General features: G+C 42.9%; 1 protein-coding gene across 1 annotated transcript in view; it reads left to right on the top strand.

Annotated features, from left to right (window-relative positions):
• Window positions 1-25,904, top strand: part of PCSK2 (proprotein convertase subtilisin/kexin type 2) — a 126,334-nt gene that overhangs the window by 26,942 nt on the left and 73,488 nt on the right. Inside the window, exon 2 of the mRNA XM_082215540.1 lies at window positions 3,478-3,582. Within this exon, the coding sequence (XP_082071666.1) occupies window positions 3,478-3,582 (105 nt within the window). The remainder of the gene's footprint in view (window positions 1-3,477; window positions 3,583-25,904) is intronic.

The raw sequence follows: 25,904 nt of genomic DNA, 5'->3' as shown, positions 1-25,904 counted from the left end.
AGAATTAACCTGCCCCTCAATGGACAGCTGTGAGTCCAAAATGACTCCCAGGCTGCGCACGTGAATGTTTTCAGTTACAATGTTTAATGCCAATCTCCACCTCCATGGACCACTTAAAAGTCACTGAGGGTCTTGGCAGACCGCTTAATGATTTTACTGCCTGTTGCAGCAGTTGTGATATGCTGTTTGGTTTTTGATTGCTTCTTTTGTTTCTTGTGCTGTATCTGATTGTATCACAATTTGAATCCCATAGAATTAAAACAAAAATATTATTGTTGCTATGGTTTTTGTTGTAGATGTCTTTTGCGGTTGTCTGTATCAAAATTGATTAAATAAATTAAAACAAAACAAAACAAAAATACAATATAAGAAGTAAAAGAAGGAATGAAAATATAATTAACGGTCAATATTAATATTTAGTGTAGACACACTGTGGACCACTTGTATGAAGCACATGGATGGCTGCTGGTCTTCAGACCACAGTTTGGGAACCCCCTGAATTCCTGGTAGTGGTGCCTGCCCTGTGGAATGCCCTCCCAAGGCGTTGTGTTGTAAATTGTGATTTTAATTCTGTTGGGAGCTGCCCAGAGTGGCTGGGGAAACCAGATGGGCAGGATATATTATTATTATTATTATTATTATTATTATTATTATTATTACTGCTGCTACTACATAATCATAAAAACCCAAAGGCAGTACCCAGCTGTCAGGTCATCAGTGCTGAAGTAAGTTTCAGCTGCCAGGCTGGCTAATTTCTGTACATGCAATGGGGAGAATGACATCTTGCCCATTGCCTCAGGCTGTAAAATATATTGGGCTGGCCCTTTTCACTAAGAAGAAGATAGTAAAGATTTATTGCATTTCTTATGGCATTTGACTGGATGCTTATGACATTTGACTTTGTTTACAAATATGGACACTGAGCATAGGTGGAGGCACACAGCTTAATTGTTTCCTCACCTCAGAGAGACAGAGAGATGGAGAGATTCTGCATTCCTAGATGCCTTTTTTATGGAGTTCACATAACTCAAAACTCAACTCTGTCTGTGCCTCTTCCCATCTGAAGGCAACCCTGTATCGGGAATTTTTTTCTGTCTAATGTTTTGCCATTTTTTACGTGTAAAATTATTATTATTATTATTATTATTATTATTATTATTATTATCTCAAACTATTTATTTTTTGTCATTCCTTTCCGCAAACACAGACTGTCATTGCCTCATATTTAATTGTGGGCAGCAAGTGGGTGGGAGAGATGGTAATCCAACTACTCTGAGTAGATTTACTAGATCCTCTATAATAATTTCCTGTAATTCCCCTAACAATAGATATAGCTGGCATATTTTGCCATGTGACTACAGAGGAACTCCAAGCTGTGAAGGGGGCACACTGAACAGCAGATTTGATTCCACATCTTTTGCGTGAAAATTGAACAGCGCGTCCAAGCAGCAACGGCCACCTTTTGTGTGGACTTTTTCCTCGCTCAAACGAATGTTCTCATTCCTGCATGCTAGTCTTGCACAGAAGCAGGGAGAATACATGACCTCATCACCTCCATCAGTCCCAACTTGGGCTTTAAAAAATGCAATGGGGTGGTGACGCATTTTCCCAGTCTCTCATTATGAAAAGGTAAAACCCTTGTCAACACTTCTTTCCATCTGAGGAAAATTGTTGAGAGCCACGCTGAATGTCCAGTTTTCACAGGCATCTAGCTGTGTTTTGTGAGCGGAACGAAAAAATTTTCAGATTTATGTTCAGTGCTGGGCAGACCTGGCTCCCAATGATCTGTAACATTCAAGGTGTCCTGTGGGATCCATGTACTAATTTTTTTTTATGACCAACAGAGCGGGATAGAGGAGGATTTCATTTCCTTTGGTGGAAAATCAAAACAGCCCATGCCATGCAAGATTTACTGTATTTTCCCGTCTATAAGACACCCCCATGTATAAGACACCCCTATTTTTGGAGACTCAGATTTAAGAAAATGGGGGTAGATGGCCCCCTAATTTTTGACATTATTTTTTAGGAAGAAAACCTAGTCTTATACACGAAAAAATATGGTATATATCGCCATATTTCTAGCATAGTCAGGAACTAGGTATTCGTTTAAAAGCAAAATTCTAACTGATTTAGACTTTTATGAGCTTTCCTTGCCTTTCTTTAATTTTTTAATTTTAGATTGTAAGCTCCTCAAGGCAGGGTCATAACATTTTCTTCTGCGTTTGTGAAGCAAAATGTACATGGATGGTACTATATCCATAGCCATAATTTGCTGTGGAGATGTAGAAGCAGGCTGCTGTTTATGTTGCCACAGCTACACATGCACAAGTGTGATATTCTTGCCCGAAGACTCAATTTGGTCTTAATGATATTAGTTTTATTGCTTCCCTCTCTGGGTTATAATATGCAGGACTCTTTGAGGGATTGAATGCTCTGCTCTGGAAGTAGAGAATGCTTCTCAACCCAAGAGCTTTATTCCCTTCAGGGCGGCCCCTAAACAACCCAGGGGCAGACTTTTGTAATATAGCACCCTGTGCAAGGCAAAAAAAAAAATGGTGCCCCCAAATGGATCTTCTCAATTATGGGTCATCTCAATTTTCTACCCCCTTGGCACAGTGCCCTGTGTGTGGGAAGCTCCAATACCACCCTAAATCTGGTGCCAGGCAGGCAACCGCATGCCATTTGTGGGTGGGGCCAGAGACAAAAGTGGTAAAACAACAAATGTTAGCTTTGCCTTTGTGCATTAGGCTAGCTTCTGCACGTACAGTGGTACCTTGGCTCTCGAATGGCTAAGTTGCCAAGCAAATTGGCTCCCGAATGCTGCAAACCCAGAAGTAAGTGTTCTGGTTCATAGCTGTCAACCTTCCCTTTTTTTGCGGGAAATTCCCTTATTCCAGCGCTGTTTGCCGCTGCTTCCCGCTGCTATCCCAGATTGTTAGATAACCCGTAGACTGTCCCTGGGACAGGTGAGGCTGCTGATCCCTTATTTTCAAATCTGAAAGCTGACAGCTATGTTCTGGTTTGCGAATGTTTTTCAGAAGCTGAACATCCCACACAGCTTCTGCCTGAGTGCAGGAAGCTCCTGCAGCCAATAGGAAGTCGTGCCTTGGTTTCCGAACAGTTTTGGGAGTCGAATGAACTCCCAGAATGCATTAAGTTCGAGAACCAAGCTACAACTGTACTCATAAATTCCTCTTTATTCTCCTCCACCCCACCCAGGCCACTGGGCAAGAGGCATGATCAGAATTCAAGGTCAACGTTCCAGCCAGGCAAAAACACAGAAGGAGTGTTCAAAGCAGGGTCATTGAGGGTCATGGCCTACAGGGAAGTGTGAGGAGCATCCTAAGGACAGATCCCATAGGTCTAAGGTTGCCCAGCCCCATTTGACCCATTGTTTATAGAGATTGTATTGTAGATTATCATGATGGTCAGTACGAGCATGTTATCTAATACTTAACTGTTCAAAATCTTCCCCAGCTACCCTTTGTTGAGGATGGGTACCATTTTTTCCACAACGGGATGTCCAAGGGGCGGAGGCGGCGCAGTCTTCAGCACCAGCTTCGCTTAGAAAAAGACCCCAGGGTAAGTTGTCTCTTAATGGTTTTCCATCTTATAGCTACAATCTGAAATCAAATGTTTGACATGTGGTATAAGGCAGTGAAAGACTTTCCAAAGCCTTGACAAGCCACTGCCAATTTGAATGGATGGGTTAGAGTTAGGCAATTGGCCCATCAATATAAGGCAGCTTTACATGAAAAATTTGGCATCACTTCCATATGGTGGGAATATCACCCTACATGTCAAATTCATGAATTATAGGGACAGAACTACCTAAATTGTATAGAAATTTATTTACGTATGCTACTACAGCAGCAAGAATGTTACTTGCCCCAAAGTGGAAAGAAGCAGAAGTCTCAGTAAAGGAAGAATGGATACAAAAACTTATGGAATATGCAGAAATGGCAAAACTTACCGGAAGAATAAGAAATCAAGCTAGCGAACTTTTTATAAAAGAATGAAAATGGTTTATTGAATATTTACAGATGAATTGTAAACAGATAAAAACATTAGCAGGATTAGTGTAATAACCTGCAGTTTATAAGAGTACATATTTAGATTAGATAATTAAATGAGCAAATTAAATGAAGTTGGATATGCAGAAGACATTAAAAAATAAATTTTAGAAACTGCAGAAAGGAGGAAGGAAGTCAAATTTTGGAAAGTCAAATTGATTGTAAAACTAATGAAATGTATAAATTTGAAAAGTATAAATAAAAAAGTAAAAAATAACAATTCAGGAAATCTCCGTGATCCATAACAACTTCATCTTTGTAAATATCCTCTTTCGTTTATGACATTGATATCCTTCCTTTCCCTCCAAGGAGCTGAAGGCAACTTTCACGGTTATCTTTTCCTCCATTTTAACCTCACGACAAGTTTGCGAGGATGGTTCTGTTGAGAGATGGCCAGGGGTCATCCACTGAGCTGCATGGCTGAGTGGGGTATTGGACTTGCATCTCTTCAGCCTAACACTGCAACCACTGCACCACATTGGCTCAGATTGTCTTGGTCTAAGAAAGCTGCCCTTTAATTGTGGTCATCTTGACAGTCTCAAGTAATTATTTCTACAAAGGTTCAAGCTGCCTAATGCTACACAATAACAAGATGATACTCCCTGGTATGTCCATTGTCAGAATGGGTCACTCATAGACAGAATGGGTCATTAATGGGTTTGGAATCCTTAATAGGATGGTTCTGAGGGTCATCAGTAAGCCAACTGCTACTCCAATTAAACACTTCCCTGTGTATGAATTGTTCCATGAGTCCACCTCATGGATGCAAAATGTGATTCATGGCAGAATGCTCATGGGTGTGGAAGATCACTATTGTCAAGAGAACTGGGTTTATACTAAAATACCTTCCATAGAGTACGGAGGTACCTCGGGTTACAGACGCTTCCGGTTACAGACACCGCTAACCCAGAAATAGTACCTTGGGTTAAGAACTTTGCTTCAGGATGAGAACAGAAATCGTGTGGCGGCAGTGGGAGGCCCCATTAGCTAAAGTGGTACCTCAGGTTAAGAACAGTTTCAGGTTAAGAATGGACCTCCAGAACGAATTAAGTTCTTAACCCGAGATACCACTGTGGATCTGAAGACTCACTACTCTCTTTCCCTGGGAATGAACTTGTGTAAAGGAGTTGAGAGTGAATTGTGAAGAGTACCTCAGCATAGCATTTGCCCCTTAGAGAATCTCCCAAACAGGAGCCATTGATTCTATTTTCACATACCTGTTTTTCCTTTGTAACAATTTACTGTTTCATTATTACTTGGTCATCCGTTTAAAGATTAGATTTGAGCACAAATAAATTAATCAGTTCCAGAAAAAGGAAAGCCACAGGTGAAGCCAAATATTCTCATGTATGGTTATTTATGTTACGTCATTCAAGATCCAGAGCTGATCTTTATTGCATAAGTTCTGGTGTCTGCAACTTGATCTGCATATGTTCTCACAGATTAGTTCTCTCCTTTGAATTGTATAATTTGAACAATCATAAAACATAGAATTGTAGAGTTGGAAGAGACCACAAGGGTCATCTAATCAACCCCCTGCAATGGCAGAATCTTTTGCCCAACAGGGAGCTTGAACCCACAACCAGGAGATTTTTAATCTCCTCTGACCAACTGCTCTACCAGCCTAAGCCCCTGGCAGTCAATTAAATTCATTAATTCCAGATAAAGGAAAGCCACAGATAAACTGGATTAAATGCAGGTATGCTTGATAGCAACAGGGTATGTTTTAATGAAGCCTGCATCCTTTCCCAAGAACATATGCAATTTCAAGATTGAAAAATAAATATAAAATTGTACCAGGTTTTTTTTTACCCCTCTTCAGAGACAGACTGAAATATCTCTGAGGAGGTCAGGGATATAATAGCTGGAATAATAATAATAATAATAATAATAATAATAATAATAATAATAATTTATTTATACCCCGCCCATCTGGCTGGGCTTCCCCAGCCACTCTGGGCGGCTTCCAAAAGAATATTAAAATACTATAATACATCAAACATTAAAAGCTTCCCGAAACAGGGCTGCCTTCAGATGTCTTCTAAAAGCCTGGTAGTTGTTGTTCTCTTTGACATCTGGTGGGAGGGTGTTCCACAGGGAAGGTGCCACTACCGAGAAGTCCCTCTGACTGGTTCCCTGTAACTTGGCTTCTCGCAGTGAGGGAACTACCAGAAGGCCCTCGGTGCTGGACCTCAGTGTCCGGGTAGAACGATGGGGGTGGAGACGCTCCTTCAGGAATAGTGAGTTTGTCGGATCTCTGTGAGTTTGAGACTTAGAAATTTTTCTCTTGCATTTCTTCCAACACAATTGCGTGGAGAAGAAGAAAGCATAAAATAAATGATGCGTACAGAGAAAAGGTTCGTAGGGCCATGATGGAACTGGATTCATAATTTACACATGGGAAGAAAAAGAAAAGGAAGCTAATAATCAGTGCCGAAGCTGAAACAGGGAATAAATGAAGGCTAGAAAGTTACACTATTGCACTTCTTCAGCAGCAAGGCACAATGAGACCCGGCCTGCATAGCACTGATTTATACAGCTTTAATATTGGACTAGACAGGAGAAGATAATTCCATTCCTTTTACAATAACCAAAAGCCATTATTGGAGGCGAAGAGCTAAATATCACCTGGCATTTCTATTCCTGTGAGGAGTTAGAGAAAATGAAAATACAACAAAATACACAAAGAACCACCAGCTTCCGTAGAGGATTCTTAACAAGAGTGGTTTTCTGTTGCTCCAGGCCATTTGATCCTGTATGCTACAAGATCAATGGTTCATTTTCTTCCTTGGCTTGTCCATTACTGGTGTGCCTCCTCCTGCGCCTTTTCTCCAAATTTCTTTTCCAGGAAACCCACAATGACCCGGCTGCTCTGCCTGAAAATGTATCATAACTAAAAAGCTACAGTTCCAAAGACCTCCTCTTGCCCAATGGATCTTGATGGAGCTGTGTGGCCCAGAGTGCATCTAATGTCTCTAGGGCTGGGGGAGAAATAATAATAATAATAAATTTTTTTTTATATCCCGCCCTCCCCAGCCAAAGCTGGGCTCAGAGTGGCTAACAACAGTAAAATGATAAAACATTCTAAAATCATTTCATTATGAAATTAATTCAAATCAGATTAATGGCAACCATTGGGCTAGAGTTCTGTGAAGACTGCCAAAGGAGGGATTCAGGCTGTGCCCTGGCCAAAGGCCTGGTGGAACAGCTCCATCTTGCAGGCCCTGCGGAAAGATGTCAAGTCCTGCAGGGCCCTAGTCTCTTGTGACAGAGTGTTTCACCAGATCGGAGCCACAGCCGAAAAAGCCCTGGCTCTGGTTGAGGCCAGCCTAACCTCTCTGTGGCCTGGGACCTCCAATATGTTTTTGTTTGAAGACCGTAAGTTCCTTTGTGGGACATATAAGGAGAGACGGTCCCAGATTGCATTGGGAGGTGAACCTACCATGCTCTCACATTCGGAAACAACGCAAGAACTGAAACACAGTCAATCCTTTGAAATTAGGACTTCCACGAATTTTGCAATGTAGTTCTGGGGTGAGGTGCAGCACAGGATTTAGGGCAAAATTTAGAAGATCCACACTTGAGAAGATCCATTTGGGGGTACCAAATTTGGCCTTGCACAGGGCACTATATGACAAAGGTTTACCAAAGTCCGCTCCTGAAGCTGTGCATTAAAAAAATGCATACACTCATGAAAATTACAAACAAAGATGAATAGTAGGGGAAGTTGTCAAAATATGTGTATTAGGCCAAAGACGCATACAGATGTTTATATTAGGGGAAATTTGCAGTAAAACGCTGGTGAATATTCATGGGAACTTTGTTTAAACAAAACACACACACACAAAAACAAATTTCCAACTAAGTTGGGAATGCGGAGAACTGAATTTAAGACTGAAAGGATGAGTAATTGAAATAAAGCAAAACTGACAGGTTCACCCATTGCTACCAGCTCATCCTCATTCCCAGGCGACAGAGAGTTTAGGCTGGCCTCAACTAGAGCCAGGGCTTTTTTTGGCTGTGGCTCCGATTTGGTGGAACGCTCTGTCACTGGAGACTAGGGCCATGCAGGACTTGATATCTTTCCGCAGGGCCTGCAAGACAGAGCTGTTCCACCAGGCCTTTGGCCAGGGCACAGCCTGACTCCCTCCTTTGGCAATCCTCACAGAACTCTAGCCTAATGGTTGCCATTAATCTGATTTGAATTAATTTTAGAATGAAATGATTTTAGAATGTTTTATCATTTTACTGTTGTTAGCAGCTCTGAGCCCGGCTTCGGCTGGGGAGGGCGGGATATAAATAAAATGTATTATTATTATTATTATTATTATTATTATTATTATTATTATCCTCTCCCCACCCTCAAAACCCCATGTTTCAGAGCTCTCTGCTGCCATTAGGGACCCCACCTGTGGCACTTTGGCTCACCTGTTCAGCAGGCGGACGGCGGCAGCTGGTGGAGGGCTGGCGACGGGATCCATAACCACTCGCACCCTAGCATGAGGAGGATTTGAAATGTCGTGCCCATGGATTTCCTTTAAGAGTTCCCTAAGGAGAGTTTCCCTCTCATTAGCTGCTTCCACAGAGCCCTCAAGTTGCTATTAAAACTGGGTTTAAAAACTAGTCTGGGTTAGGGCATCAATCCTGTATGCACCATTACTTAGAGAAAAGTTTCACTGAATTCAGTAGGACTCATTTTTGAGTGGCCCTGTATAGGATTGTGCTACCCCCGAGTCAAGGCAAAAGATAGTCAAACTTAGCAATCTTTTGGGTGCTAGCAATCTGTTGGAGCGAACAGATTGCCACAGTTTAACTAGCGGTCAACAGCTAAACACACAGTAAATTTCAGTTTGCTTCTGCCTATTGTGCTCCAAAATTATTCTATATTTATTTGCTTATTTATTGAATTGATATCCCGCTCTGCACCCTGAAGGAGTCCAGGGCAATGGATGTTCATGAAGCATATCCCTGAGAAGAAAACGATGCTTAGATTAGTAGAATTCTAAAGCATAATTTCTGCAGTTATGTTAGGTCATTCAAGATCCCGAGCTGATTTTATTGCATAAATTCTGACATCTGCAGCTTGGTCTGCATATGTTCTCACAGATTAGTTCTCTCCTTTGAATTGTATAATTTTAACAATTGCAGAGTTGGAAGGGGCCACAATCTTTTGCCCAACATGGGGCTTGAACTCATAGTCCTGAGATTAAGAGTCCCATGTTCTACCAACTGAGCTATTCCAGCCTAAGCCCCTGGCAGTCTCTGAGTTAAAAATATAGCAACTATCCACTTAAAGTTGTTTCATCCATGGCACAAGGTCTGCTTGCACAATGGGGCATCTCCCCCCATTCCACACCCCCTAAATCTTCTCAGGACGGTTGAGGGAAACGCCAAAACAGAGGAGGGAAAGTTCTGTTATGCAAATAGATCTTATTCTTAGGCACTTACTCCACTTAGGACTACACTGAATTCTATCCTTCGGTTTTACTTGTGAGTAGCATGTTAGGACGCGGGTGGCGCTGTGGGTTAAACCACAGAGCCTAGGACTTGCCGATCAGAAGGTCGGCGGTTCGAATCCCCGCGACGGGGTGAGCTCCCATTGCTCGGTCCCTGCTCCTACCAACCTAGCAGTTTGAAAGCACGTCAAAGTGCAAGTAGATAAATAGGTACTGCTCCAGCGGGAAGCGTTTCTGTGCGCTGCTCTGGTTTGCCAGAGCGGCTTAGTCATGCTGGCCACATGACCCGGAAGCTGTACGCTGGCTCCCTCGGCCAATAAAGCGAGATGAGCGCCGCAACCCCAGAGTTGGCCACGACTGGACCTAATGGTCAAGGGTCCCATTACCATTAGCATGTTAGGAGGACCAGTAAGAGTGACCTGTGTGTGTGTGTGAATTCAGAATCTGTCTTCTGCTAAATGAATTGGAACATAATTCAAATAGTTGTAGAAACAATAGTTAGCAGGCTGATCTCGCATGTGTATGAAGCATCCGTAGGGGAATAACCAGGATATACAAATAGCCAAGCAAGTTTGGATTATTAAGCTAAAGAATTCCAGTAGCAAGAGCCCTTCTTGTCATTTTCTTATTTTTCAGTGCTTTGAGATGTTTAAAGTGACTCAGCATAAACTTCCTCCAATACGAAAGGAGCTACAATTTGATTGCATGGAGATGTTTTTGCCCAAATAACCCTCCACCCGTACTTAAGTGTAAAATGGAAAAAAAAAACTGTTTTTTAATACACACTCTTTGAGCTAGGACGGCTCGGAAACAGTCTCCTGCTGAGGAACGCTCTGTTTTGTATTGTTACATGATTGCAGTGCGTACACAAAAGTTAACAATGTGCAAATGTGTTTAAAATTGCTTTTTTATGATGTTGTGGTGTGTGTGGATAGAAAACACAATCTTCCCGGAAATAGCTGAGAAGTGAATGTCAATTTGAAAGACCTTCGGAACCTAGGAGTCTGCCTTGTGCCAAGTTCAGACCATTCATTATCGACACAATGGCTGGCGGTGGTTTTTCAGGGCTTCAGAACCTATCTGGAGATGCTGAGGACTGAACCAGGGACCTTCTGCATGCAAAGCAAACACTCTGCCACTGAACTTTGGTCCGTCTTTGTGCCTCACAGAAGATCATTCTCTTTTTAGTAAGCGGAAGTCAGTTTTTTCATAAACAGCTTTCCCCTTCCTCCTAGCCATAGGCAAAGAAAGAGCCTTATGCCGACATTCCGCATGTGTGTGCAGATGAAAGCCTGCATCTGTGCGCATGTGTTGGGATTGTGTCTGTCGACTTCCACATTGGAAATTCACCAGTTCAGGAGATGATCCATGCAAAAGATCCCAATGCACATAGGCTCAGTACATTAGGGTTACCAGATGTCCTCGGTTCCTGGGGACAGTCTCTGGATTCACAAATCTGTCCCTGGACAAAATCTGTCCCCGGAATTTCCCCGGATTTTAATTAATATCCCCTGATTTATGACTGGGGACTTGCAGTGAGTCAACATGGCGGTTGCCATGGCAGCGAGCGGCACCGGAGGTCCTGGCCACGTCAAAGTTCCAGCCAGCCAACCCATTAGTGGTGGTGGTGGTGGGGCGCTATTTAAACCGAGGCATGAGCCAGAGAGCTTCCTTCTGGTTTGCTTCCTCGATCAACATTCACCCCCAGATCGCACAGAGCTGTCCACAGCAGAAGAGCCTGTGGCGCTCTTCTGCTGCGGGCTCTGCACACCCGAGTTAGGGGGGGGGCGAGCGAGGTGCTGAGGCGGTGAAGAAGAGGAGAAGCCTAGAAAAGAGCTGTGTTGCATTGTGAGACAGAGATGGAGCTTTATGTGTGTGTTTTAATGCGTGTTTTCCCAAGACCAGTGAGCGCCTTTGCTAGATCTCTCTCCCCCACCCAATCTCTTTTTTGGGGGTATTTGTGTGTTTGTAGATGGGCTTCTCTACCTGCCTTGTGTCGAGGTGCACGCCTGACAACTTTGGGGTTCCCCCCCAAAAAGGTCAAGGACTCTGGCAACCCTTTCCTAAAATAATATAGCATGAATTTTTTTTAAAAAATCTGATAACCATACAGTACATGCAATCTGCAACGTTGACTTTTCCGCTTTTCAGTTCACATGAATCTATGTGCATTTTGGGATTTATATGTCTAGTTCAGGCATGAACTGATAAATCTATTGACAACTTATGTGCATCAATCTGCAAAGGTATAAGGCAAAGGACCCTTAGACATTTAAGTCCAGTCAAAGGCGACTATGGGGTTGTGGTGCTTATCTTGCTTTCAGTCTGAGGGAGCCGGCGTTTGCCCACAGACAGCTTTCTGTGTCACGTGGCCAGCATGATTAAACCGTTTCTGGCGCAATGGGAGACTGTAATGGAAACCAGAGCTCATGGAAACACTGTTTACCTTCCTGCCGCAGTGGGACCTATTTATCTACTTGTACTGGTGTGCTTTCAAACTGCTAGGTTGGCAGGAGCTGGGACAGAGCAACAGGAGCTCATCCCGTCATGGGGATTTGAACCGCCAACCTTCTGATCAGCAAGCCCAAAAGGCTTAGTGGTTTAGACCACAGTGCCACCCGAACCCCCCCTCCCAAAAAACACAGATGAAAATTCATGCTATATTTAATGCTTTTAAAATACAAAATATGCATTTATGCATGCATTTTGCCACAAAAGATTTCTACCCATTTTATCCTAAAATGCACAGGTTTGTACATCCATATTGGTGGCTTCTGATGAAAATACAGTCATACTTAGCAAACAATTGCTGCTTCCCTGGAGCATTAGTTTTATTTATCCCCCCCCCCCCGCCGCATGTCAAGGTCTTGTTTCATTTTTGTATTTTAAATGGTACATTTTGGGAATCAGGTCCGAACTATAACCAAAGACAGATCTTGCTAGGATGGCTCAACTCACAGTGATCACAGGCAGGCGTGACTTGGAGCTCATTTCCACCTAGCGCTGAATAGCGGCACAAACTGTACACTGGGGCAATCCTAAAAAGAGAGAATTAAGCAGTAAAGTAATTGAAATCAATATTGAATAAGGGTGTGGGAGCCAAGCTATGTGCTGAATAGTCTTGCTTGCCTATAGATCAGAAAGCCAAGCCTTGTGCTGTGGTATAACGTTTACTGCTAGCCTACTGATCAAATCAAAACTTGTTTCGTTGTCATATTTGTTATGTCGACAGTGCACAATGCGTTCAGAGGGAAAGGTGTGTCATTTTATTGCCACTGGAGTGTAGTGTGTCTGAGCCTCTGTTTCTGTGGTGTTTTGCTTATTTCCCCCTTTTCTCTTAGGTACCTTTTCTGTTAGCAACATGTTCCATCTGTAGTCTTTAAGAACTGTGGTTTGAGCCCTAATCACCCAATTTCCCTCTGCAATTAGCATTTATTTTCCCCACAGAGCTCAGGGCGATGGTGGCCTGCCTGCGACGTTATTGGAAAGTCGGGTTCTCGACGTGTAGAAAGTAGAGATTCCTCCACAGTTGCAACGCATTGGATCTGTTGTGAAGTGTACTTGTCAGAAAGGAAAGGGAGATGAGCTCCAGGGGCACGGCTTGGTAATATAATGCCCTGTGCAAAGCCAAAATTTGACACCCCCCAGCCCTTGAGGTGCCCGACCCCCAAATCTGGGTAAGAGAGGCATGGGCTTTGGGAAGGAGATGTGAGGTTCTGGCAGGGTCCTTCCTCTAGAGCAGCAGTTCTCAAGCTGTGGGTCCCCAGATGTTGTTCGACTACAACTCCCATCATCCCTGACCACTGGTCATGCTGGCTAGGAATGATGGGAGTTGTAGTCCAACAACATCTAGGGACTCACAGCTTGAGAATCACTGCTCTAGAGCATGGGTAGGCAAACTAAGGCCCGGGGGCCGGATCCGACCCAATCGCCTTCTAAATCTGGCCAGTGGACGGCCCGGGAATCAGTGTGTTTTTACTTGAGTATAATATGTCCTTTTATTTAAAATGCATATCTGGGTTATTTGTGGAGCCTGTCTGGTGTTTTTACATGAGTAGAATGTGTGCTTTTATTTAAAATGCACCTTTGGGTTATTTGTGGGGCATAGGAATTCGTTCTTTTTTTCTTTTCTTTTTTCAAAATATAGTCCGGCCCCCCACAAGGTCTGAGGGATAGTGGACCAGCCCCCTGCTGAAAAAGGTTGCTGACCCCTGCCCTAGAGCTTGCATAAGACCTGTTGCTTCAGCTGGAGGCTCCACCCCTTCCTGGCTCTCAGTTAGACCCTATCTGAGCAGGTGTTCCCAGGTGCTTCTTCTTTTTCCTGAGTAGTCCCACAAGTAGCTAGCTGGGCATTTTGGCAGTTGCTCTAAAGTTCCTGCCTAGTTCATCATCTCCTCTGCTCCTGCAGCCCTGAAGGAGGCGGGGGGTGTCTGAAAGCTGGCCAGGAACCCAGACAGTTTGTGTGGGGACGCCCTCCCCAGTCCCAGACCAGGAGAGTCCAAGGACTCAGCTTGTTGTTATTTAGTTGTTTAGTTGTGTCTGACTCTTTGTGACCCCATGGACCAGAGCACGCCAGGCACTCCTGTCTTCCACTGCCTCCCGCAGTTTGGTCAAACTCATGCTGGTAGCTTCAAGAACACTATCCAACCATCTCGTCCTCTGTTGTCCCCTTCTCCTTGTGTCCTCAATTTTTCCCAACATCAGGGTCCTTTCCAGGGAGTCTTCTCTTCTCATGAGGTGGCCAAAGTATTGGAGTCTCAGCTTCAGGATCTGTCCTTCCAGTGAGCACTCAGGGCTGATTTTCTTCAGAATGGAGAGGTTTGATCTTCTTGCAGTCCATGGGACTCTCAAGAGTCTCCTCCAGCACCATAATTCAAAAGCATCAATTCTTCAGCGAACAGCTTTTTTATGGTCCAGCTCTCACTTCCATACATTACTACAGGGAAAACCATAGCTTTAACTATACGGACCGTTGTTGGCAAGGTGATATCTCTGCTTTTTAAGATACTGTCTAGGTTTGTCTAGGACTCAGCTATACAGCTGCAAATCAAACATTGTATGTTTTAAGTGCAATATACGATGTGACACTAGATGGTGATGGTGAGCCTTATGGAAAATTCAATGAATTTTAAAAAAGCTTTTTAAAAAAAATCATTTTCAGAACAGTTTTTATATGTGTATAGATTGCACCCAAGTCTGATGGCTTCTTGGGATAATTGGCAAGAGGGAGATCTGCTGGAAGGTCTTGCTTCACCAGCTCCTTGATTGAAGAAACATCAGGTTCAAGGTCTGGGAGGGTGAGCTCTGACACCATCGCTGGTAGTGATCTGGGATTGCTTCAAAGCTTTCACTGGTATAGAAGAGCTACGTGTGGCTCAACAGACTCTGTGCTGCCCCTGCAGGCCTCAAGCAGCTTTTGACAGTATGTGGTGATAAGTATTTCACATTTGATCATATCTGAGAGCCAGCATGGTTAAGGGGAAAGAATACATTTAGTATATGGTTACAGTTGCTGTACATATGCCCTGATTTCATTTCAAGCTCAGGCCCTAAAATAGTCAGAAATTCAAACTAAACCACAATTAAGCTCTGGATCGAGTAATTATTGCTAGTAAGCAACACAGAGATTATTTTGTTGTCAGGTGCACTGACTAGTGTGGGAAAGCTTGACAGCACAGTCTTAACTTCACACCATACAATCAGCATGCAAAGTGTTTTTGTTTGTGCTGCTCCGAATCTCAATATTTAACGTTTACCTTCCTTTTGCATGGAAGGGGGAGCACATTAGTCAGCGTGTGACTTATTTCTGATTAGCATTGTCATGAAGCTGATGGGAGAACAAGAGGGAGAAACAAAACCCCTCAAACTGCAGCCACAATCTGAATTTGAAATGTTGCGGGCCTGACCTAAATACTCAGTCTCTGTGCATTTTAATTGCACTACTTTTCTGCAACGGCAAGAAAGCGATGTGCAGACAATATCAAACCTGAAAGCGCTTGGGGATTGAGTATCCCCAGGTATAATTATATCTGGATGCTACAGGTCTTGTTGCAAAATAAGGCAGCTGATGAGTATTTGGCTGAGGTGTTATATAACACTGCAGTGTTCTGCCAAAGAGTTGCTTTTGAGCAGAGGGCTAACTCTTTATTTCCTCCCTTGTTCTTCTACAACCAGCATGAGTGAACAGCCTGACCCGGTGATTTGCCCTACCAGAAAATATGGGCTCTGGCCTGGATGTAACATACCGAATGTTGTGACAGACGAAACTCACAATGATGATCCTGCTACGTTTTTGCAGGGATTTATTTATTTTTTGAAAGGAAAAAAAAACCCTCATTGCAGGCAGATGCACCAAGACAAGTGTTAATAATTGTGGCATTGGGGACTGTTTTCATAGATTTCCGCACGCTTTGATTAAAAATTTACAGGAGATGAAACATGGACTCTCTGCCTAGGAGATGCAGTATCTGAAGTGGGTAAGCGACAGAGCAGAGCTATGAGCCAGCAAGCCCTCTAGGTTAAAGCCATAACTTATGCCATGATTCATTAGGGAGCCTTAGGCAAGCCATGATTCTTTCAAGTCTACCCACACCTACCGTATTTTTCGCTCTATAAGACGCACCAGACCACAAGACGCACCTAGTTTTTGGAGGAGGAAAACAAGAAAAAAATTATTCTGAATCTCAGAAGCCAGAACAGCAAGAGGGATCGCTATGCAGCGAAAGCAGCGATCCCTCTTGCTGTTCTGGCTTCTGGGATAGCTGCGCAGCCTGTATTTGCTCCATAAGACGCACACACATTTCCCCTTACTTTTTAGGAGGGGAAATTGAGTCTCATAGAGCAAAAAATACGGTATATTATGGGGAGGGAGGATATACTGTGGATAGGATTGCTAAGAAGATGTGCTATGTAACAGTTATGGGGAAAGGTTGTAGCTCCATGGCTGCTTGCAGGCAGAAGGTCCCATATTCGAACCCCGACGTATCCAGGGAGGCCTGCCTAAAACCCTGCCAGCCAGTATAGACAATACTGGCATAGAAGGACCCAATGGTGGCCTGACTTGGGAGAAGGCAGCTTCCTATCTTCTTCTTCTTTTAATTTGTTTGTTTGGCTTTCAGAGGAATCACATATCCAATATACAACAGAAAAACAAGATTCCAAAGAATCTGCTGGACTTCCCTCCTCCCCTTTGTGGGTCCTTTTGTTAATCATTTCCTCCTGCATCTTTTATGATAATCCAAATCTTTTACATCTCTGTTATGTCCAAAATTTACCATTAAACTACAAGTGTTATTCCAGTCCTACTAACAGTTTTAATTGTTTACAGTGTTTTATAAGAAAAATTTAAATTTCCCCCCATTCCTTATTAAAATTCTGGTCTTCCTGATTTCTGATTCTTTCTGTCATTTTTGCCAGTTTGACATAGTCCATCAACCTAATCTGCCATTCTTCTCTGGTAGGGACTTTATCTTCTTTCCATCTCTGGACCAATAACATCTGCGAGGCTGTGGTCACATACATAAATTGTCTTCCCTGCTCCATTGGGATTTCAGCACCTAGAATTCCTAAAAAAAACCAACTTTGGGGTTTTTAAGAAAAAGTTATTTTAGACATTGTTTTCAACTCATTATCATTTCCCAAAATTCTTTTACTACCTTACATTTCCATCACATATGATAAAAGATGCCTTCTTTTTCCTTACATTTCCAACATACATTTGACCCTGTTCTTCCTACCTTTTTAACACTGGGAAGTGCTTTGCAAACGGTTCTTGTTCTTTGTTCAGGTTAGTGCCTGACCTCTGAAATTATATAGAATGCCTCCCACCTCCACATACAAATGATATTCTACTTCTGCTTCACCTAGCACCCCCCCCCTAATCTTCAAATAAAACACAATGCAACTTCAGCTCAGCTCTAGTCCTGTGTGTGTGTGTGTGTTCTGGAACTAAAGCTGGGGAAGCCCAGCCAGATGGGTAGGGTATAAATAATAAATTATTATTATTATTATTATTATTATTAGTCACTGTTCACAGTTTTATCCTTTGTGAATTTGTCTAAACCTCCTGTCAAGGCATCCATGTTGGCACAGCTACCAATGCTTCTTCTGGTGTCCGAACAAGTACTTTCTTTTGCACCTTATGGCTTATGTGGGCATATGAAGGACATTTCCTGCCTGAATTTCTCTATTCCACATTTAGAGCCAAGTATGTGACCACCAGCGTATTTCATTTCTGGGAGCCTCTAGCATGGCGAGGCAGGGCCACTGAGTCACCCTCTTGACAGGGGCATTGCTGTCACTTACCTGGACTGCCGGGGCAGCATTTGAGTGAGGTCAGGACTGCACAGGCAGAACCAATCAGGCACTTCCAGGGAATCATGGAATTGTAGAGTTGGAAGAGACCCTGATCTGCTCCAACCCCCTGCAATGCATCTGTTGCCCAACATGGGGTTCAAACCCGTGACCTTGAGACTGAGAGTCTCATGCTGTACTGACTGAGCTGTTCCAGCAGTCAAAAATGCCATGAAAGGATGAATCATAGGTGTCAGGAGAGTGACTCTGTGGCACCACCCCTCTCTCGCTTCTGGCTGTAAATGCCACCAGTTGATGATGCAGGCTGTAAACAAGTCCTTCATTCCTCCTGAATTCAGTGCTATCCATTGGATGTGTGGAAAATGTACCTTGAGTCTCTTTCTCCACCTTCAGTCATGCCCCACTCTTTGTGGTCTCCTGCTTTCCTAGAGCCCGAAATGCTGTAGCCCTCCTTTCTTTACAACACGTACACTGACAAAGATCCTGAAATGAAGATCAGATTCTTTCTCCGTTGCCCCCAGACATTATTATTACTACTATTATTTTGGAAGGATGAAATAATCCAAGGGGGGGGTGTTTCTATGGGCCAAATTGCAGTGGACAATGAGAACAATGGGGATCTTCCCTAATCTGATCAAAAGTGGGCAGTAGAGGTGCAGCCAGGGCTCCTGAATTGTCCTTCCACCTGCTGCCTCATCATGCAAGTTCAGAGCCGGGCATTTCTCTGCTATCTGGGCTCACTTTTGGGAAAAGAGGGTTTGTGGGTCAAACAATGAATGAGCATAGCTGTCAGTATCTCCAGTTTTGTGTCCCGTTGGGGCTTTAATTTGTACACACACCCACACACCCACACACACTATTAAAAGCTATTGGAGCAAAGCAACGTTCCCTATGGGAGTCTGTTGATTCTCAGCTGTAACAGAATGTGTGATTTGCTCTGAGGGAGAATCTGCAAGTATTTCCTTAACTAAAGCTTGGGTTTCTTTGAAGCATTTGAAGCAGTTAGAACAAAATAAAACACAACCACTACTGGTCAATATTGTTGTTTCCGATTGATTAATTAGTAGCCACACACACACACACACACACACACACAGAGTGGTACCTCGGGTTAAGTACTTAATTTGTTCCGGAGGTCCGTTCTTAACCTGAAATGGTTCTTAACCTGAAGCACCACTTTAGCTAATGGGGCCTCCTGCTGCTGCCATGCCGCCGGAGCACGGTTTCTGTTCTCATCCTGAAGCAAAGTTCTTAACCTGAAGCACTATTTCTGGGTTAGTGGAATCTGTAAGCTGAAGCGTATGTAACCTGAAGCATATGTAACCTGAGGTACCACTGTATATATAATGAAAAAACTCAGGAGTAAACTCTATACAAATCCATAGTGGAGTCCCTTAGATGATTGGATAGCACCTTGTACGCCTCCTTTTGGCAGCTCCTGCAGTCAAGCTGGGGCCAAACATATTGCTCTGCTTTCCACCACATCAGTGAGGCTGAGGGGGGTTCTGTTGTCTGGGCAACCCTGCACCTTCACAGATGCCACCCAGGCTTGTGTCCCGGGGAGGTCAGTTCGGTGCTGCTAACATAGTGGTTTGGCGTCACCCTCAGAGATGTACTCCTTTGTCTCTTGAGACAGATGCAAACAACAGATACGTAGACAAATAGATGGATAGATAGATATGTAGATATGTAGAATGAAAGAAAGAAAGAAAGAAAGAAAGAAAGAAAGAAAGAAAGAAAGAAAGAAAGAAAGAAAGAAATGGACCACTGCTATCTCTGCCAAGCAGTTAACAAGAGATACCAGAGGTCTTGGCACTTAACAAGGGTTTGTGTTTCTTTGGGAAAAATGAGGCATATTCCATAATATAACATGGAATATGCAGAAATGGCAAAACATACTGGAAGAATAAGAAATCAAGATAACAATTATTATTTTTAATAAAAGAATGGAAATGGTTTATTGAATATTTACAGATAAATTACAAACAGATAAAAACATTGGAAGGATTATTGCAATAACTTGCAGCTTCATAAGAGTATATATTTAAAGTTGATGAATAAATGAGCAAATTGGGTTAATTTGGATATGCAAAAGATATTAAAAACAAATTTAAGGAACCGCAGAAAGAGGGGGAAGGAAGTCAAGTTTTGAAATGTCACAATGGTTGTAAAATTAGTGAAATGTATAAAATTTGTGAAATGTATAAACTTGAAAAGTTTTTTTAAATTATTATAATAATGAGGCACAGTGGAGACTTCAGTGTCTTAGAAATGTTTTATCCATACACATTTACAGCTGAGTTGATGGGGAGAGAGAGAGTTCAAAGCATTTACAGCCCAAGAGGGGTTTGTCGTTCTTAGCAGTGATTTCAGAGGTAACCTAAGTTCCACCCTCTTGTCTGCTGCCCCCTTCAGTCTCTTTGAAGGAACGGGTTTCCCAAACCCAAAACTGACTGTGCAGGCAGTTTGAAACTGCACCAAAATCCCTATTTTTCCTTAGCTAAAATGCTTTAACTTGAGCTCTTGAGCCAAAAACCCAGCTGTATAAACAAGTGCTCAGAGCCCTCTCCTTTATCAGTTTGTGACGGCAAGGAAGACCTTGACTGTACCAGTAGAACAGGGAAGACACATATCCTGACCACAAAGGCGCACAGACCTACTCTGGGAACAGCGCCAGAGGGTGTTCTTGGAGATGGTGACCTCTTGCTCCAAGATAAGAGTAGGAACAGGAAGATCCTTTTATGGTCAGAAGTACAGGAAGGAATACCTTTTTATGGTTAATAGTGCCAGAGCAGGAACATCTGTGATGTCAACCTGCGTGTACAAGCTGACGTGGCTAGATTCTTGGGGAAGGGGGGAGAGGGTGCCTGGAGGATATATATATACTGCATGAAATTTCTCATTTCTTTGGACTTGCTGTCGACACACCACGCAGGTGCCTTTCTGCTGTTCCGGAGAGCAGAAATAAAGAACTCTTTCTCTGAACCAACCCTCGGTGTCATATGACTTCCTTCCTCCTGTCCGGGAGCAACGCAAACCCAATCGGTGAACTCCAATAAGGCTACATCTTCATGGAGTTCTGCCCACTTTCTGCCCCTTCTTCCCAGAAACCCCTGCTCCTAAAACACCTGTTGCAAAAAGGACATCTTCTTTTGCTACAGTGACAACACGTCCCCCCGTTACCCTGGCAACCTCCCTCTGTGTCTGACAGAGCCTTCTGCCTGATAGATGACTTCCATGGAGGGTTTCATGGATGGCAGTGGGCACCATTGTTTCTTCAACAACCCGCCATCACCAGGCTGGCCTCATGAGGAAGTTAGCCCTTGCTAAGTTCAGGAATCCCTGAGTTTTCTCAGACTCTGACTCTTCGCTGAATGTAGAGCTTACTGGGAGCCTGCCCCCACAATTCATAACAATATATATTGCACTTAATACTACAGGCAACGAACAGTTGCAATCTGTGTGGGTTTGGAGAAATTGAAGCAGTGACATGATTGAACACAACTGTTTAATCTCAGACCACTAACCTGCTCCGTGGGATCTGCCTTCTGGCAGCAACCACTATTTCTATCTGCTTGAACTTGAATTTTTCATTACATGGATTCTCCTAAAGTACTCTCTCTCTTTCTCTTTGCCTATGACTCATAAAACTACTGAAGTGAAATAAAAAAGAAGCAAGGCAAGGTTTCATGATACATTTGGACAAAGTTCTGTATTCCTTACAGAATCTTTTTTTTTAAAAAAATAATCTTTATTAATTTAAATTACACACATATGCAAAGAATTTACAATCTCATACTACAAAAAGAAAATTAAAGAAAAAACAATTAAGAAAAAAGAAAAGAAGAAAATACAGAAGAATACAGAAAAGAAGAAAGTACAGAAGAAAAAGCAGATTTACGTGCATAAAAAAACTTAATCACACAACAAATACTGTTTGTGGAGTAGACGGGAACAATATTAAAGGATATAAAACTGCGAAAAAAACATGACAGTAAAAACAGTACAATGAGAATGATTGGAAGACTCATTTTGTCAGAAGTCTTTTTTATTTAAGTGTTTATTTAAGTATTAATTAATTAATTAAAGATTAAGTTTTTTTTATTCCTTACAGAATCTATATTATTATCCAATAAAGAAGTATGAGGAGGAATCAGATATGGAATGTGGTCTTCATTCTTTGGAACACTACCTTAGATTTTGTTCTGGACTCACATTCAGTCTTGCAGTAGGAACAGAAAAGAAATTTGGTTTGGTTCACATTCTAACACGTACTTACCTAATTCAGATTTCCCAATACAATGCACAAAACAAAAGGCAACTATCTTTTGAATTTTGCACTTCTCCAAATATGTGAGCAAAATGTATATATTAGGGGAAAGCGTGTATAAAATCGCCTATATTGTTGAAAATACAGACAGAAATATGATTTGTTTGCACACATTATCCTCACTGCTGCAAATAATTCAGCTTTCTGCGTGGTGGGGCCTTTATGCTAGTTCGACTGAAAGTTTTCCCCTCAGCTTTTGTTAAGGGCAGATATCGAAACATACCTAGAAATGATAGACATTGAGGATGTTATTTGAACGTGCTGGACGCTGTAGAGCATATTCTTTTCTACTGTCCTCTGTACAACCAGCTACATAAATGTGGGTTATCCCCCTTTTTGGGTTGTTTAAGATCATGGCACAATGAAAATATCAGATTCTACCTGTCTGATATTAACCTGGAGATAACTGCATGGGTGTCTGAGTTTCTGGCAGAGTGGTGAATGGCACTATTTAGTGGGAAGACACTCAAATGAAAATTTCTGTTACTATATATCTTATATGACGGTTTCTTTGAATATATTTGAAAAATATTGTATATGGATGTTTTAAGATGGCCTAATAAAGGTTTTTAGGGACGCGGGTGGCGCTGTGGGTTAAACCACAGAGCCTAGGAGTTGCTGATCAGAAGGTCGGCGGTTCAAATCCCCATGATGGGGTGAGCTCCCGTTGCTCGGTCCCTGCTCCTGCCCACCTAGCAGTTCGAAAGCACGTCAAAGTGCAAGTAGATAAATAGGTATTGCTCCAGTGGGAAGGTAAACAGTGTTTTCGTGTGCTGCTCTGGTTCGCCAGAGATGGCTTAGTCATGCTGGCCACATGACCCGGAAGCTGTCTGTGGACAAACGCCGGCTCCCTTGGCCTATAGAGCGAGATGAGCGCACAACCCCAGAGTCAGTCACAACTGGACCTAATGGTCAGGGGTCCCTTTACCTTTTACCTAATAAAGGTTTAGGACGTGGGTGGCGCTGTGGGTTAAACCACAGAGCCTAGGACTTGCTGATCAGAAGGTTGGCAGTTCGAATCCCCATGACGGGGTGAGCTCCCGTTGCTCGGTCCCTGCTCCTGCCAACCTAGCAGTTCGAAAGCACGTCAAAGTGCAAGTAGATAAATAGGATCCACTCCAGCGGGAAGGTAAACGGTGTTTCTGTGCGCTGCTCTGGTTCGCCAGAAGTGGCTTAGTCATGCTGGCCACATGACCTGGAAGCTGTACGCTGGCTCCCTCTGCCAATAGAGCGAAATGAGCGCCGCAACCCCAGAGTCGGCCACGACTGAACCTAATGGTCAGGGGTCCCTTTACCTTAATAAAGGTTTGGAGAAGGAAGGAAGGAAGGAAAGAAAGAAAGAGAATAATCTTTCTCCTGGACAGACTTCTGAAAATCAAGACTGTCCCAGCTAAATGAAGGCAATTGGAAGACAAGGAATTTTGAGTCTACTAAAATCCAAGGGCAAATGGAGCCCAACTCTATTTATGGGTAGATTCCTTTCAGTAGTACAGAAGCCAATCAGGCTGCTGGGAAATGAAGTGTGGGCTTTTAAGCCTAAAACAATCAGGATGAATTGGAAATGAGCTCCACCACAACAATTTACTTCTATTGTGGTGTTTTATGTTAGCTGCATGGAAGCATTTGTTGCTTTTTATGAGGAACCGTTTCCAAAAGGTATGCACATTTTAAAACACCCATTATGTTTCAGTCAATTATAGCAGAACCAGAAAAACCTCAGGAAAGGGCTATTGTCTGTAGATTCCTAATGAAAGAGATAGTGCTGGAGGGTCCACAGGCGTTTCATACTGATGTTCAGTGGGCACCATGCTATTATTCAAAGTACGTTTCAAGAGGAATTATGGTCTATTAAAGCGAAGTGGAGAAGAATTATGTACAGAGTGAAATGGGGAACATGAGAGCAGCACAAGGGACTGGAAGCCAAGGATAGGGTGCTTGAGATATTTGTTTTGCTTCATGGTCCATTTTTAGGACTGCCATGCCTCAGTTTCCCTTCCCTGCCCAATGCAGTAGCAGAGATGCAGAAAGAGAAATCCAAGGCGTGAGTAAAATGGGGATGCTCTTTGAGTTATTGCCTGCCTGAGTAGCACACCAGGGTTTGCCCTCTTTGAGTGACAGATGGCTCTTGGATGGTGCGGGATGGACTACAAACAAAGAAGGGGGCGGTTATGAGTCAGACAGGAAAACAAACAAGAGTCATTCCGATGAGACTGAGAGAGGATTGAATGATGTTTGGCGGTGCTTGGTGTGCTTTTGAAGTGTTGTGCATCTGTGTGTGAGAGAGTAGCTTTTGGCAAACGGCCCTTACCAGTAGCAGCAGGAGGATCTTCTGAAGAGCATCAGCAAAGACCTTTGGTCTTCTGAAACAGAGAATAACTCTGACCATAGCCATAAACGCAACAAAAACCTTTGTTTTGAACTACGGGAGCCTCCCTGAGATTGACACGGCCAACTCCTTTGTGCACACAAAAATCTGTCTTGAAAATGAGTCACACCAACATCCTGAAAATTTGTTTGTGTATGTGAGGAATACCTGTTTCTGGTTGGAGTTGGCAGACAGAGCTGAAATTCACGACATAAATGTTTTGCCTAATATTTTATCCTGCAGTGTTGCTTCTTTGGTGCTCTGTCATCTCTGGTCAAGTTGATTTGACAGGTTTTCCAAAACAAACACCATAAACTAAAGGAAACCAAAACTGCAGCAGTTTCCTTGGCGGTGGTGATTGTGTCCCAATAGGCAAATAAAGAGGCAAACACATAATCTGGGGTTGACCTGGGCCACTTTTATTTAAACCTCAAATTAAAATCAGCAGAGGGTGATGACTATGGGGTGGGAACTAACTATAGCCATAACTAACACTATTGGGCGACCAGCCGTTGCCTAAGGAATTAGGGCATGGCTTCTTTGTTGTTGTTGTTCAGTCATTTAGTCATGTCCGACTCTTTGTGACCTCATGGACCAGAGCATGCCAGGCACTCCTGTCTTCCACTGCCTCCTGCAGTTTGGTCAAACTCATGCTGGTAGCTTCGAGAACACTGACCAACCACCTCGTCCTCTGTCATCCCATTCTCCTTGTGCCCTCCATCTTTCCCAACATCAGGGTCTTTTCCAAGGAGTCTTCTCTTCTCATGAGGTGGCCAAAGTCTTGGAGCCTCAGCTTCAGGATATGCCCATCCAGTGAGCACTCAGGGCTGATTTCCTTCAGAATGGGTAGGTTCGATCTTCTTGCAGTCCATGGGACTCTCAAGAGTCTCCTCCAGCACCATAATTCAAAAGCATCAATTCTTCGGTGATCAGCCTTCTTTATGACCCAGCTCTCACTTCCATACATCACTACTGGGAAAACCATAGCTTTAACTATACAGACCTTTGTTGGCAAGATGATGTCTACTATATTTTGTTTTTAATTTATAGATTCACAAAATCAACCATAACAACAAAGAGACAAACTAAAACAAAAACACAAAGGTTAACATAAGTTTGGGAGGAAGGGTCTGTGTCAAATACAAAATATCTTTGCATTCATCTTTCCATAGGGTTTCTTTGTTTATTATTCATTTGTACTTATAGGCAGTCCTTCACCAAGTAATCCCAGGGCAGATTACAATATCTCACAATAAAAAATAATTGATGTTCACATAAAAGAAGAATCAATGGTACAATAACAAAACAATACATTGTAGAGTTTTGGGTAGGCTGGACATCTAGCTATGCAAAAATCTGATTCTTGT

This window comes from Podarcis vaucheri (assembly GCF_965113315.1).
Source record: "Podarcis vaucheri genome assembly, chromosome: 3".
Taxonomy (NCBI): Eukaryota; Metazoa; Chordata; class Lepidosauria; order Squamata; family Lacertidae; genus Podarcis; species Podarcis vaucheri.
Note: the sequence above shows the minus strand (reverse complement) of the source record. Positions and strands in the feature narration are given on the sequence as shown.